Source organism: Carcharhinus amblyrhynchos, chromosome 7, assembly GCF_965287045.1.
Source record: "Carcharhinus amblyrhynchos chromosome 7, sCarAmb.v2.hapA, whole genome shotgun sequence".
Taxonomy (NCBI): Eukaryota; Metazoa; Chordata; class Chondrichthyes; order Carcharhiniformes; family Carcharhinidae; genus Carcharhinus; species Carcharhinus amblyrhynchos.
The window spans coordinates 89,447,808-89,460,868 of NC_137330.1; the positions used below are offsets into that span (position 1 = coordinate 89,447,808).

Here is a 13,061-nt window from a genome sequence, read left to right on the forward strand (position 1 = left end):
GGAAGAGCCTCTCCACCTCTATCCTATCCATCCCATTCATCATCTTATATGTCTCAATGAGATCTCCCCTCATTCTTCTAAACTCTAACGAGTACAAGCCTAATTTACTCAGCCTCTCCTCATAGCTCAACCCCCTCAACTCTGGTATCAGCCTAGTAAACCTCCTCTGCACTCCCTCCAAGGCCAAAATATCCTTGCGTAAGTGCAGCGACCAAAACTGCACACAGTACTCCAGCTGCGGCCTCACCAATGCCCTATACAGCTGTAGCAACACCTCCCTACTTTTATACTCAATCCCCCTTGCTATGAAGGCCAGCATCCCATTAGCCTTCCTGACCACCTGCTGCACCAGCAGGCTGGGTTTTTGCGACTCATGCACAAGGACCCCGAGGTCCCTCTGCACCGTCACCTGCTGCAGTTTTTCGCCATGTAAGTAATAGTCCTTCCTACCATTATTCCTACCAAAGTGGACCACCTCGCACTTGCCAACATTAAATTCCATTTGCCATTTCCTGGCCCATTCGCCCAGCCTATCTAGATCCTTCTGCAGACTCTCCACACCCTCCGCGCAATTTGCCGTTCCACCAATCTTGGTGTCATCAGCAAATTTCGACACCATACACTCGGTTCCCTCCTCCAGATCATCTATATAAATGGTAAATAGCCGAGGCCCCAACACCGATTCCTGGGGCACTCCACTAGTCACCAACCGCCAATCCGAATAGCACCCATTAACCCCCACTCTCTGCCTCCTATTTGACAACCAATCCTCTATCCACGCTAACACCCTATCCCCAACTCTATGCCCCCTTACCTTCTGCAATAACCTCTTGTGAGGTACCTTGTCAAACGCCTTCTGAAAATCAAGGAAGACCACATCTACCGGCTCTCCTCTATCCACCGCCCTAGACACATCCTCATAGAACTCCAATAAATTTGTCAGACACGACTTCCCCTTAACGAAACCGTGCTGCGTCTGCTCTATCAAGCAATTCCCCTCAAGGTGCCTCGCTATTTCCTCCTTGATGACGGATTCTAACATTTTACCTACAACAGACGTTAAACTAACCGGCCTATAATTCCCTGCCTTTTGCCTGCCACCCTTCTTAAACAACGGCGTAACATTAGCCGATTTCCAATCTTCCGGCACTTCCCCGGAATCCAGCGACGTTTGGAAAATAACCACCAACGCATCCACTATCACCTCCGCAAGATACAAAAGTCATCTCAAGGATACTTGAAAATTAAATATTGAAAAAGAAGAGAGGACCCTAACACAAGTCAAAGGGAAGAAGGGACTGGGAGAACTATCAGAACTAAAGGTTGACGAGTCCCCTACTTCTGATAAGCTGCATCGTAGGGTCATGCAGGCATGTTAGCTAATTGATTAGCTAATATGAAGCAGAAAACAGGGACAAGTGGATTATTTCTGGTAGGCAAACTGCATCTATTGAAGTACCATGGGGATTAGTGAGGCTTCAACCATTTACATCAAGTCATTAATAGATTGTAGGAACTAAATGTATAGTAACTAATAACTTACTTTCTGACCTACCTTTGAACATGAGAACAAGGAGCAGGAATAGCCATCTGGCTCCTTGAGCCTGTTCCGCAAATAAGATCATGGCTTATCTTTTTGTGGACTCGGCTCCACTTGCCCGCCAGCTCACCATAACCCTTAATTCCTTTTCTGTTCAAAAATCGTCCATCTTTGCCCAATGAAGCAGTTGAGGCTACCTCATTGAATGTTTTTAAGGCAGAGAATTCCTCCTTTAGGGTGAAGAAGGTCCTCCTCAACTCAGTCCTAAATCTGCTCCCCCTTATTTTGAGGCCATGCCAGTGGAAACAACCTTCCTGTTTCTTCCTTAACTATTCTCTTCATAATTTTATGTTTCTATAAGTTCCCTCCCCTCATTCTTCTGAATTCCCATGAGTATAGCCCCTGTCTACTCAGTCTCTCCTCATAAGCCAAACCTCAACTCTGGAATCAATCTAGTGAATCTCCTCTGCATCCTCTAAGGTACTCGAGTATCCTTTCTCAAGCAAAGAGACCAATACTGTACACAATGTACCAGATGTGGTCTCACCAATACCCTATATAACTGAAGCATAACCTCCCTCCTTTAATATTCCATTCCTTTTCCAATAAATGACATTGCATTTGCCTTGCTAATAACTTGCTGTACCTGCATACTAATGTTTGGGGATTCTTGGACCAGGACAACCAGATCCTCTGTACAGTAGAGCAATTTCCCTACAACTAAATAACATACTGATTTTTTTTTAATTCTTCCTCCTGTATTTAAGGAAAAATACAATTGCATTGGAAGCAGTTCAGAGAAAGTTTGTAAGACTAATACCGGGAATGGCTGGATTGTCTGGTGAGGAAAAGTTGCAGAGGTTATGTCTGTACCCACTAGAATTTAGAAGATTTGAAGCGACTTGGTCAAAACCCTAAAGATCCTGAGGGATACTGACAGGGTGCATGTGGAGAGGATGTTTCTTCGTGTTGGAGAATCTAGAACTAGGGGCCACTTTTTAAAAATAAGTGGCCGCTTATTTAAGACAGATGAAGAGAAGTTTTTTTTCTCCGAATCGTGAAACTCCAACTCTGTTCCACAAAAGGGTGTGGTGCCTGAGTCTTTGAATATTTTTAAGGCAGAGCCAGATAGATTCTTGATCAACAAGGGGGTGAAAGGTTGTCTGGATAGGCAGGAATGTGGCATTGAGATTTACTTTGAGTGCAGGACGCTCAATATTGGCATGTCCACTCAAACATAATAAGTCTCATAACACCAGAGTGTTGTGAGACTTCTTACTGTGTTTACCCCAGTCCAACGTAGGCATCTCCACATCACTCAAACACAAAGCAGGAGTAGGCCATTAGGCCCTTTGAGTCTGCTCCTATTCATTTTGATCATGGCTGGACATCAAATTCAATATCCTGATTCCGTCTTCCTATACCCCTTGATCCCTTTAGCCCCAAGAGCTATGTCAGGGAACATTTTGGCCTCCAGTACATTCGGTGGTAGTGAATTCCACAGATTCATCACTCTCTGGCTGAAGAAATTTCTCCTCTTCTCAATCCAAAAGGTTTTATCCTCTTATACCCTTATCCTCAAACTATGACCCCTAGTTCTGGACTTCCCCTTCTTTCGTAAACATTCTTTCTGAATCACTCAATGCTTTTGATTTTTATGGCTTTCTTTTTTTTTCTTGCTTTGCTACTTATTTGGAATTTGCAATGGGTCATAAAATTTTTTTTTATTAGGCAGGCATGATATCGATAGCAACTGGTTAGTCTTTGCAATATGTTACTTGATGTTTTGCAATTCACTAAAACCATGATGGTAGACAGACCATAATCCATGAAGGACTGTGTAAATAAAACTTGTGGTCTGAATAGAGTCATAGAATCCCTACACTGCAGGAGACCATTTGGCCCATCGATACTTAGGTGGCGAAAAACTGCAGCAGGCGACGGTACATAGGGACCTTGGGGTCCTTGTGCATGAGTCGCAAAAACCCAGCCTGCAGGTGCAGCAGGTGGTCAGGAAGGCTAATGGGATGCTGGCCTTCGTAGCGAGGGGGATTGAATATAAAAGTAGGGAGGTCTTGCTGCGGCTGTATAGGGCATTGGTGAGGCCGCAGCTGGAGTACTGTGTGCAGTTTTGGTCGCCACACTTACGCAAGGATATTTTGGCCTTGGAGGGAGTGCAGAGGAGGTTTACTAGGCTGATACCGGAGTTGAGGGGGTTGAGCTATGAGGAGAGGCTGAATAAACTAGGCTTGTACTCGTTAGAGTTCAGAAGAATGAGGGGAGATCTCATTGAGACATATAAGATGATGAATGGGATGGATAGGATAGAGGTGGAGAGGCTCTTCCCACTCAGAAAGAACAGTAGGACTAGGGGACACAGCCTCAAGATAAAGGGGGGGCGGTTTAGAACGGAGTTGAGGAGGAACTTCTTCACTCAAAGGGTGGTGAATCTCTGGAATTCTCTGCCCGTTGAAGTGGTGGAGGCTGCCTCGCTAAATATTTTTAAGACGCGGGTTGATGGGTTTTTGATAAGCGAGGGTATTAAGGGTTATGTAATGAAGCGGGTAGAATTAGGGACCTTGTGGTGAAGGATCCTCTTGGGGAGAGTGATCATTGTATGGTGGAGTTTCTGGTGCAGATGGAGGAGGAGAAAGTGGGTTCCCGGACACGCGTCCTTTGTTTGAATAGAGGGAAATACGGTAGGATGAGAGAAGAATTGGCGAATGTGGACTGGGAGAGCGCGTTGGAGGGAGGGTCTGTTGAGGAACAGTGGAGGATCTTTAAGGAGATCTTTCTTGGTGCTCAACGGAAATTTATTCCGATGGTCAAAAAGGATAGTAGGAGGAGAGGTAATAAGCCATGGATAACGAAGGAGGTGAAGGAAAGTGTTAAACTAAAAGCGGAGGAATTTAGAGTAGCTAAGAGTAGTGGGCGAGAAGAGAATTGGGAGAGGTTTAAATGTCAACAAAATTGACAAAGAAGTTGATAAGGAAGGGTAGGAGAAACTATGAAGCTGGGCTAGCGCTTAATATAAAAAAGGATAGCAAGAGTTTTTATAAATATATAAAAAGGAAGAGGCTGGCTAGGGTGAATGTTGGTCCTTTAGAGGATGAGAAAGGGGACCTAGTGGTAGGGGATGGGGATATGGCTAAGGTATTGAATAACTTTTTTGTTTCTGTCTTCACGGAGGAGGACGTGAATAATTTGCCGGGTGTTAGCGATGGAAAGGTGGTAGGACTGGAGGGTCTTAATGACATTACTGTTACTAGAAAGGCGGTGCTCGACAGACTGGAGGGGCTGATTGTGGACAAGTCCCCAGGACCGGATATAAGGGTTATGGGGAGAGGGTGGGAATGTGGAACTGAGCAGCGACAGATCAGCCATGATCTTATTGAATGGCGGGGCAGGCTCGAGGGGCTAGATGGCCTACTCCTGCTCCTATTTCTTATGTTCTTATGAGTCTGCACCAACTCTTACCCAGACCCAATCCACATAACCCCATATATTTATCCAGCTAATCCCTGTAACCTATATACCTTGTGACACTCGGGCAATTTACCATGGCCAGTCAATCTAACCAACATGTCTTTCAGACTGTGGGAGGAAACTGGAGCACCCAGAGGAAACCCATGCAGACATGGGGAGAACATGCAAACTTCACAGTTACCCAAGGCTGGAGTTGAACCCAGGTCCCTGGCGTTGAGAGGCAGCAGTGCTAACCACTGTGCCACCACCAACTTTAATTACTCTCAAGTGATAGTTACTTCTGTCATCATGAACGACATAATTTAATTAAAATCTTTGTGAGATTTTATGCTTGGCATTCTGAAGACAGAATAGTTAAAAATCATGCTGAAGCAATATAGACCAAAGGTGGTAGAAGGATGTGTGTACGTATGCTATGTAGAGAGGCTTCAAGTTCAAGACAGTTTTATTTTAATAAGTGAAAATTAATTTTACTTACCTTCCCTCATATATTTTTATTTCTGTGTTCTAGTCACCCTTGTTGATGTGAAACTTGGATTTATGGATTTATTCTGCCATTATTAATTTTAAAAAATGAATTTTGTCTTGAAGGTTGTTGGAAGAAGATCTGTCTCTCAATGTGGAGAAAGCTTTGATTCTGACAAATCCGAAAACAGCAACGTGGCAGAAAGCGAAACAATTAACTCATGCACAAGGGCACATAATGTCTGGAGATTTGTCCGAGAATGTTGTGGCTGTATGTGGAGTAGTGTTACCACGGAAACAACTTGCCCACCAGGACCAGGTTAAAAGCTATTTTCAGACAGTAAAATTCTAAAATAAATGATTCTTTATTGAGGCCAGTCTATCCTAAATGATGAATAACATTATCAGAGAAGCCTAGCGTTGCATTGGTAAATTCAATACATTGACTCTGCTGTCAGTTTATATTTCCTACAAACTTGTTCAGCCTTGCAGCCATTATAATTATGAATTCAGACATTCTGAAGCAGCTTTGTGGATAAGTACAAAGCCAATTGTAGTACAGATTCTTGAACTAGTAAGAGTCAGAGTAGAGTCTTTGCCTGTGGTAGGCTACTTTTTTTATTTTGCCGTCTCTGCTCCCATCTAGTAAAGGCAACCTGGGGCATGGTTTACAGAAAATGACATAGATTACATAAGGTATACAGCACAGAAACAGACCATCCAGCCATATTGGTGTTTATTCTGCACTCAGCCCCCTCTGATCTTTCGCCATTGAGTTTTTCCTGCTCCGTCTCAATTCTGTATTCCCTTTTTATGTTTGTCTAGCTTTCCCCTATGTGCTTCTGTGGTGCTCATCCCTGTGGTGGTGAGTTCCACATCCTCGACACTCTTTGGCCAAAGGAGTTTCCTCCGAATTCCCTATTCCAATAGGAAGGTTACATTCTGGGATCTTCTGTTTGATGTGGCAGTTTTTTCTGTGAGCCATCATTGCCCTTGGGATATTATTTAAGCACCAGAAACTTTGCAGTGGGCCCCAGTCCTATTCTCATTAGACATCCTCATGAAGGAACGTTCTAACAGAGATTGTATGCTTGCTAGGCTGGGATTTTCCGCTCCTGTTCGTGATGGGCGTGTTTGGCGGTATGAATGGAAAATGTGTTTCCTGGCAGTGTAAATGATAAACCCAGTTCTTCCCTCCCCCTGTCTGTGGAAGGCCACAATTCCGACCATGCAGAGTTGGGAACGTTCTTATACATTGGCATAGTATTATTGGGGTCCACACACCAGAATCATTCTCCACGTCAAATTTGACCCCCACGTGAACATGGTGCGCAACTAGACTTAAGTGTGCACTGAGTGAGTGGTACTCTGAGAGGAACTTGGAGGTCAGTGCACTCAATTGGCAGAGTACCCATGGAGCAGGCCCTTGTTTTGTGGGGGGTCAGGTGTCACAGGCAAGTCTGCCCCATACCTTTGTGGCTGCCTTGTTTTGCTGGGACACAGGCTTCAATGAAGAGATGGGAGCCCCGGGTCTGAATGTGTTTGGCAGCCATGACGACCCAGCAACTCCCTCTGGCTTGAAGTGTGCTGGGGTGGCTGCATTATTGAAGTGCTGAGGTGATGGCGAGGCAGGCGAATCAGATGTCACCTGCCAACAATCCGATGTGAAACCCGTACCTGTGCATTTTTGTTTATACAGAGTGCTGCGCAATATCCTGTTGAAAAGTCACTATTGCCTTTCGGGTCAAATGCCACTTCACCCACCCAAAACCAGACTTTGTCAATTTCTGGCATGATTGCATCATTACTTCGCATAAATATGAGGCAGTTTCGCCCCTCATACTTGTACTGCCTTTCTGAAGGATTTATCCTTCAGCCTCAAAAACATGGAAAATTATCTTGACCTATTGTAAATTTCCTACATTTGTGTAGTTGTTGTGCTGTCAGTTTGCTGACTTTCCAATGTCTTTGCTCACCCTAGTTTGAATCCATCAATGGTGTTTAATTAACTGTCCACACTACTGTATTCTACACCTCGGATTGTCCCTTTCATCAGGTCCCTGTGTGGATTCTGATTACCTTCCCCATATCACGATTGCTGGCGTTGCAGATACCCACAACTGGATGGCTTCAGGAACGTGAAATTTTCTTGTATTTCTCGTTTTCTACATTTGCAAACTGTAATCCCTAACTCTGGGTCATGTGACCCTGGAAACCTCATTCTCCCAATCACATCATATCTTAGAATCCCAGCTGTGCAGAAGGAGGCCATTTGGCCTATTGACTCTGTACTAAGCATAATCCCACCCATGTCCTATCACTGTAACTCCACACATTTACTCTACTAATCCCCCTGACACTAAGTGGCAATTTAACTTGGCCAGTCAACCTAACCTGCACATCTTTGGACTCTCCAATGTTCTGGAATGTAAGAGTTGGACCTCAGATACTTGAGATTTTCCATCCTTGGAAATCTGATGCAGTTGCATGTTCCTTGGATACCATGAGAATATAGGATAGCTTGTGTCTTGCATTCCATTTGCATCTTGTAGGCTTCTTTCTTTCTTTCCAATGTCCTGAATTTGACAGAAAGGAAACTGTTCACTCCCTGACTTATCCAGGTTTTGAAGTAGTCCACTGGATAGCTAGGAAGAGTAGAATTGTTGTCCGGTTTCCTGTCTGAAATGGTTATCTGGTATTAGGGAGCTAACGCACCATGTGGGGTGTTGAATTGCAGCTGCAAAGAAAAAAGTTTTCTTATTCATGTCTATATCATTTTTATTACTGCCATTTGTGCACTTCAGCTCCCTCTTGTCAACCATAAGCTTTGTGATAGTCTTCCAAGTTTCAGATTCGTCCTTTTGGATGTGAGCATCTCTGGCAAGGCCAGGATTATAAGAACATAAGAAATAGGAGCAGGAGTAGGCCATCTAGCCCTTCGAGCCTGCCCCGCCATTCAATAAGATCATGGCTGATCTGTCGTGGCTCAGTTCCACTTTCCCGCCCTCTCCCCATAACCCTTAATCCCCTTGCCTCCCAAAAACCTATCTACCCGCGTCTTAAATATATTTAGCGAGGCAGCCTCCACCACTTCAACGGGCAGAGAATTCCAGAGATTCACCATCCTTTGAGTGAAGAAGTTCCTCCTCAACTCCGTTCTAAACCGCCCCCCCTTTATCTTGAGGCTGTGCCCCCTAGTCCTACTGTCCTTTTGAGTGGGAAGAGCCTCTCCACCTCTATCCTATCCATCCCATTCATCATCTTTATATGTCTCAATGAGATCTCCCCTCATTCTTCTAAACTCTAACGAGTACAAGCCTAGTTTATTCAGCCTCTCCTCATAGTTCAACCCCCTCAACTCCGGTATCAGCCTAGTAAACCTCCTCTGCACTCCCTCCAAGGCCAAAATATCCTTGCGTAAGTGTGGCGACCAAAACTGCACACAGTACTCCAGCTGCGGCCTCACCAGTGTCCTGTACAGTTGTAGCAAGACCTCCCTACTTTTATATTCAGTCCCCCTCGCTATGAAGGCCAGCATCCCACTTGCCTTCCTGACCACCTGCTGCACCTGCAGGCTTGGTTTTTGCGACTCATGCACAAGGACCCCAAGGTCCCTCTGCACCGTTGCATGCTGCAGTTTTTCGCCATGTAAGGAATAGTCCTTCCTACCATTATTCCTACCAAAGTGGACAACTTCACACTTGCCAACATTAAATTTCCATTTGCCAGTTCCTGGCCCATTCTATCTAGAACCTTCTGCAGACTTTCCACACCCTCTGCACAATTTGCCGTTCCACCAATCTTGGTGTCATCAGCAAATTTCGACACCATACACTCGGTTCCCTCCTCCAGATCATCTATATAAATGGTAAATAGCTGAGGCCCCAGCACCGACCCCTGGGGCACTCCACTAGTCACCAAATGCTCATCTTTATCCTTTCCCAACTGTTCATCAAGTTGAGAACCTCGATACCAGCAGTTTTTACCAGAGATATTTCCTGGATAGATGGTGATTACGGGAACATCTGCACTGCTCCAGGATTGTACATCACAGGCTACGTTGGAAACTTAACTCTCCAAGCTACATATGCACCTCAGATGAATGCTCTTGAAAGCTGAACTCTGCTCTGTGCTGCTCCTATTTGTACGTGACAAGCCACCTATTATCACATTAAACTTGTGCTCTGCATTGTGGAGAATTATCAGTTCAGTAAAGGAATAGGAATTTGATATTGCAGTTGCATTTAGTGCAGTAGATTGCTCATTCATTTTTTTTTTGACTGTGGCCTGCTTATACAGAGATTTGTGTGCACATTGACATAGCTATATATAAATACTTAGTGCTTCTGAAGCATGAGGTAATTGAATGTCTGTGAAAGATTTCCAAATGCTGGCCTCATCGGAAGTCGGTATAATGCCACTTGTGAGTTTGAATTTTCTAGAGCTTTGAAATCTGACCTTTTTTGTCATTGCGGCTCTTTGTAATGCAATGTCTACCGATACTTGATTTCAAATGAGTGAAAGTTAATTATATTTTAAAACACTGCTGGTTTTGATAATACTTTCTTTTTCTCCTCCAGTGTGTCAGTCAGCCTCTTGTGCTAGTAGCTTCCACCTATGGTTACCTGCAGAACTTGGCAATGGCAGTAGTGTCCCAGAATGCTGTGCTGCTAGAAGGCCCAATTGGTTGTGGTAAAACCACTTTAGTGGAATACTTAGCAGCCCTTACAGGTCGACAGAAGCCACCCGAATTTCTAAAAGTGCAACTTGGGGACCAGACTGATAGCAAGGTATGGAATGTGTAAATTTTTTTCATAAAAGAAGGCACCAGTGGACTTTTGATGCCGTGCTGAAGTCCCGTGACTAGCCAGAGGTTTTATCTTTTGTCCCGCCAATTTTGACCAAGGCAAAATTACAACTCAAGTTTATTGAAATTTGTGGGTTCGGTCCTGCATTCTAGCACATGGTGGGGAGGGGCATGCAAACTCCACGCTGTCTCCCAAGGCTGGAATTGAACCTGAGTCCCGAGTGCTGTGAGGCTACAGTACTAATCGCTCTGCTGCCCCCATGTTACCATAAACTTGATTGTTTCCAAATTTCTGCATGTTTGCTCCTCTGTCTGAGCTAGATTGAACTTTTTTGGACCAGCGAGGAAGTTGCATGTTTTAACAATGGTGACTCACTTAACTTCTATTTCAGAGATGTATTTTTATGTTTTTAGATGTTGTTGGGAATGTATCGCTGTGCGGATATCCCAGGGGAGTTTGTTTGGCAGCCTGGATCCTTGACTCAAGCAGTAACTAATGGCTATTGGCTTCTATTGGAGGACATTGACTATGCACCTTTGGATGTAGTATGTAATCCCCTAGAATATTTTACACTTGCGTTAAACCACGGTTTTGCTCACTAAAAATGTGTCGAATTTATAATGTGTGCATTGTAATCGACAGAGCTATTTAATTATTTTCTGATATGCAGCATATACATGATTTAGTATGCAATCATCTGCAGTGGATTATAATTTTACAGGCCTAAATCTTCTGACAAGGGGAGCAAGGAACAACTCACATAAGTTGTTGATGCATCCTGGGACTCTGAGGAAGTCCTGAGGTGTGGTATTTGGGCAAGCAGTTTAAACTACTGATTGCTGGTTTTACCCTGGAAATATTGATGCATGGTTCCCTACACAGGGATCAGATGGCCAGAGCCACTGAGACCTGGGCTATTTATGCTTTGTCTACTTGTTTCTTACACTGATTTACTTTAGAGCTTTTCCTGTTGGGGGTAAAATCTGCTGAAGAACACAGCTCGTTGACAATCCAGCTAAATTACAATGAAAGTTTTAGTGGTCAGATGTGAAATTGTGTTGAAGTATACAGATAAATGCATAGCTTCAATGACCATTTAGTTGCATGCGTGTACGATAGTTTACTTTGTTTTCACGTCGTTATTTGACTGCATTACAGATATCAGTGCTGATACCTCTCCTGGAGACGGGTGATCTTCTGATTCCTGGCCATGGCGATTGTATAAAGGCAGCACCTGGATTCCAGTTTTTTGCCACTCGAAGGTTAGAATAACAGTTGTCCCGATTTGGTTTAGCAGTGACTGTCCTGCTAGCTCAAAAGAGGATGTTGAGGAATAAAAAAATATAATTATCAACTTGTTGCCCAGCTCGAGCTGAGATTGCAAATCAGTCACCTGTGAAATGACTGAATTTTTGACTGTTTCTATAGCGGGCAGCTGATCTGAAATGCCAGTTATCACCTATTGATAAATGTGATGAGGGGGTTGTTTTCAGGCACGGAAGAGAAATTACTTATTCTAATACCTATTGTTTGTAGTAAACTTCTTCACTCTTTGAAATGAAAGACATTTTTGCTGGTCTTGCATTTAGTAACGTTACACAGGATGCCAACCTGTATATTTTGTATCAAATAACAGTGCAGAGGAATCCACATCAGGCACTTTTAGCTAAGCTGTATTTGCCTGCTCGAGTTAGGACGAAACAAAAATGCATTATTGTGATTTATTGCTGAAGAGAAACTACTGTTCAGTAGGATATTTGACAGCAAGCATTGAGTTGTGCCAAGTGCTGAAACTTGAGCTATTTTTCTTTCCTCATCTGCAAGTCACTGAATTTGTATGTCACCTATTGTAGGTTATTCAGCAGCAGCGCTGGTTGGTATAGACAACAAAACAGTCACGCAGCTTTGCTGGACAAACTGTGGACAAAAATCAAGTTGGACAACATGAACAGGGCAGAACTAAAGGAAGTGAGTTTATTTTACTTTATTCAGATTCTTTCATCTGTGTACTGTTCTGATTCTATTGAGATCATCGTGGCTTTCCTCTGGATGCTCCACTTTCATACCGCAGTCCAAAGATGTGAGGGTTAAGTTGATTGTAAGAAGTCTCACAACACCAGGTTAAAGTCCAACAGGTTTATTTGGTAGCAAAAGCCACTAGTTTTTGGAGCGCTGCTCTTTCGTGGGTAAGAAGCGGTGCTCCGAAAGCTAGTGGCTTTTGCTACCAAATAAACCCGTTGGACTTTAACCTGGTGTTGTGAGACTTCTTACTGTCAGTCCAACGCCGGCATCTCAGCATTAAGTTGATTGGCCATGCTCAGTTGCTGCCGAGGTGTAATGGGGACGAGCAGGGTAAATACGTGGGTTACAGGGGCAGGGCCTGGGCGGGATTGTTGTCAGTGCAGGCTCTATGGGCCAAATTACCGCTTTCTGCATTGTAGGGATTCTATGATTCCCTCTTTCATGCTCCACCTTCATACCTTATCTTAACCCTCAAAGTTGTATTTGGAAATTGAGACCAAGAGAATTGATGTAATTCTAGGAATCACTTCATGGTTCGTCCTTGCACGCTATGCAATATCAAAGTCTGTATCTATCTGCCACTAGCTACATGTATTTGCGTCCTCCTGCACCACTGCGTGTCTGCAGACATATTCATTGTACGTCACTGTGCAGGTGAGGCCCTAGCAATTTGCAGCGTAGGAGGCCATTCACTCCATAGAATCTGTGTTGACTCTTGAGAGAAATCTGAAGCTTTCATC

General features: G+C 43.9%; 1 protein-coding gene across 1 annotated transcript in view; it reads left to right on the forward strand.

The window, feature by feature from the left end:
• Positions 1–13,061, forward strand: part of mdn1 (midasin AAA ATPase 1) — a 187,776-nt gene that overhangs the window by 13,760 nt on the left and 160,955 nt on the right. Inside the window, exons 5-9 of the mRNA XM_080192761.1 lie at positions 5,618–5,810; positions 10,072–10,281; positions 10,713–10,844; positions 11,458–11,561; positions 12,153–12,267. Of these exons, the coding sequence (XP_080048887.1) occupies positions 5,618–5,810; positions 10,072–10,281; positions 10,713–10,844; positions 11,458–11,561; positions 12,153–12,267 (754 nt within the window). The remainder of the gene's footprint in view (positions 1–5,617; positions 5,811–10,071; positions 10,282–10,712; positions 10,845–11,457; positions 11,562–12,152; positions 12,268–13,061) is intronic.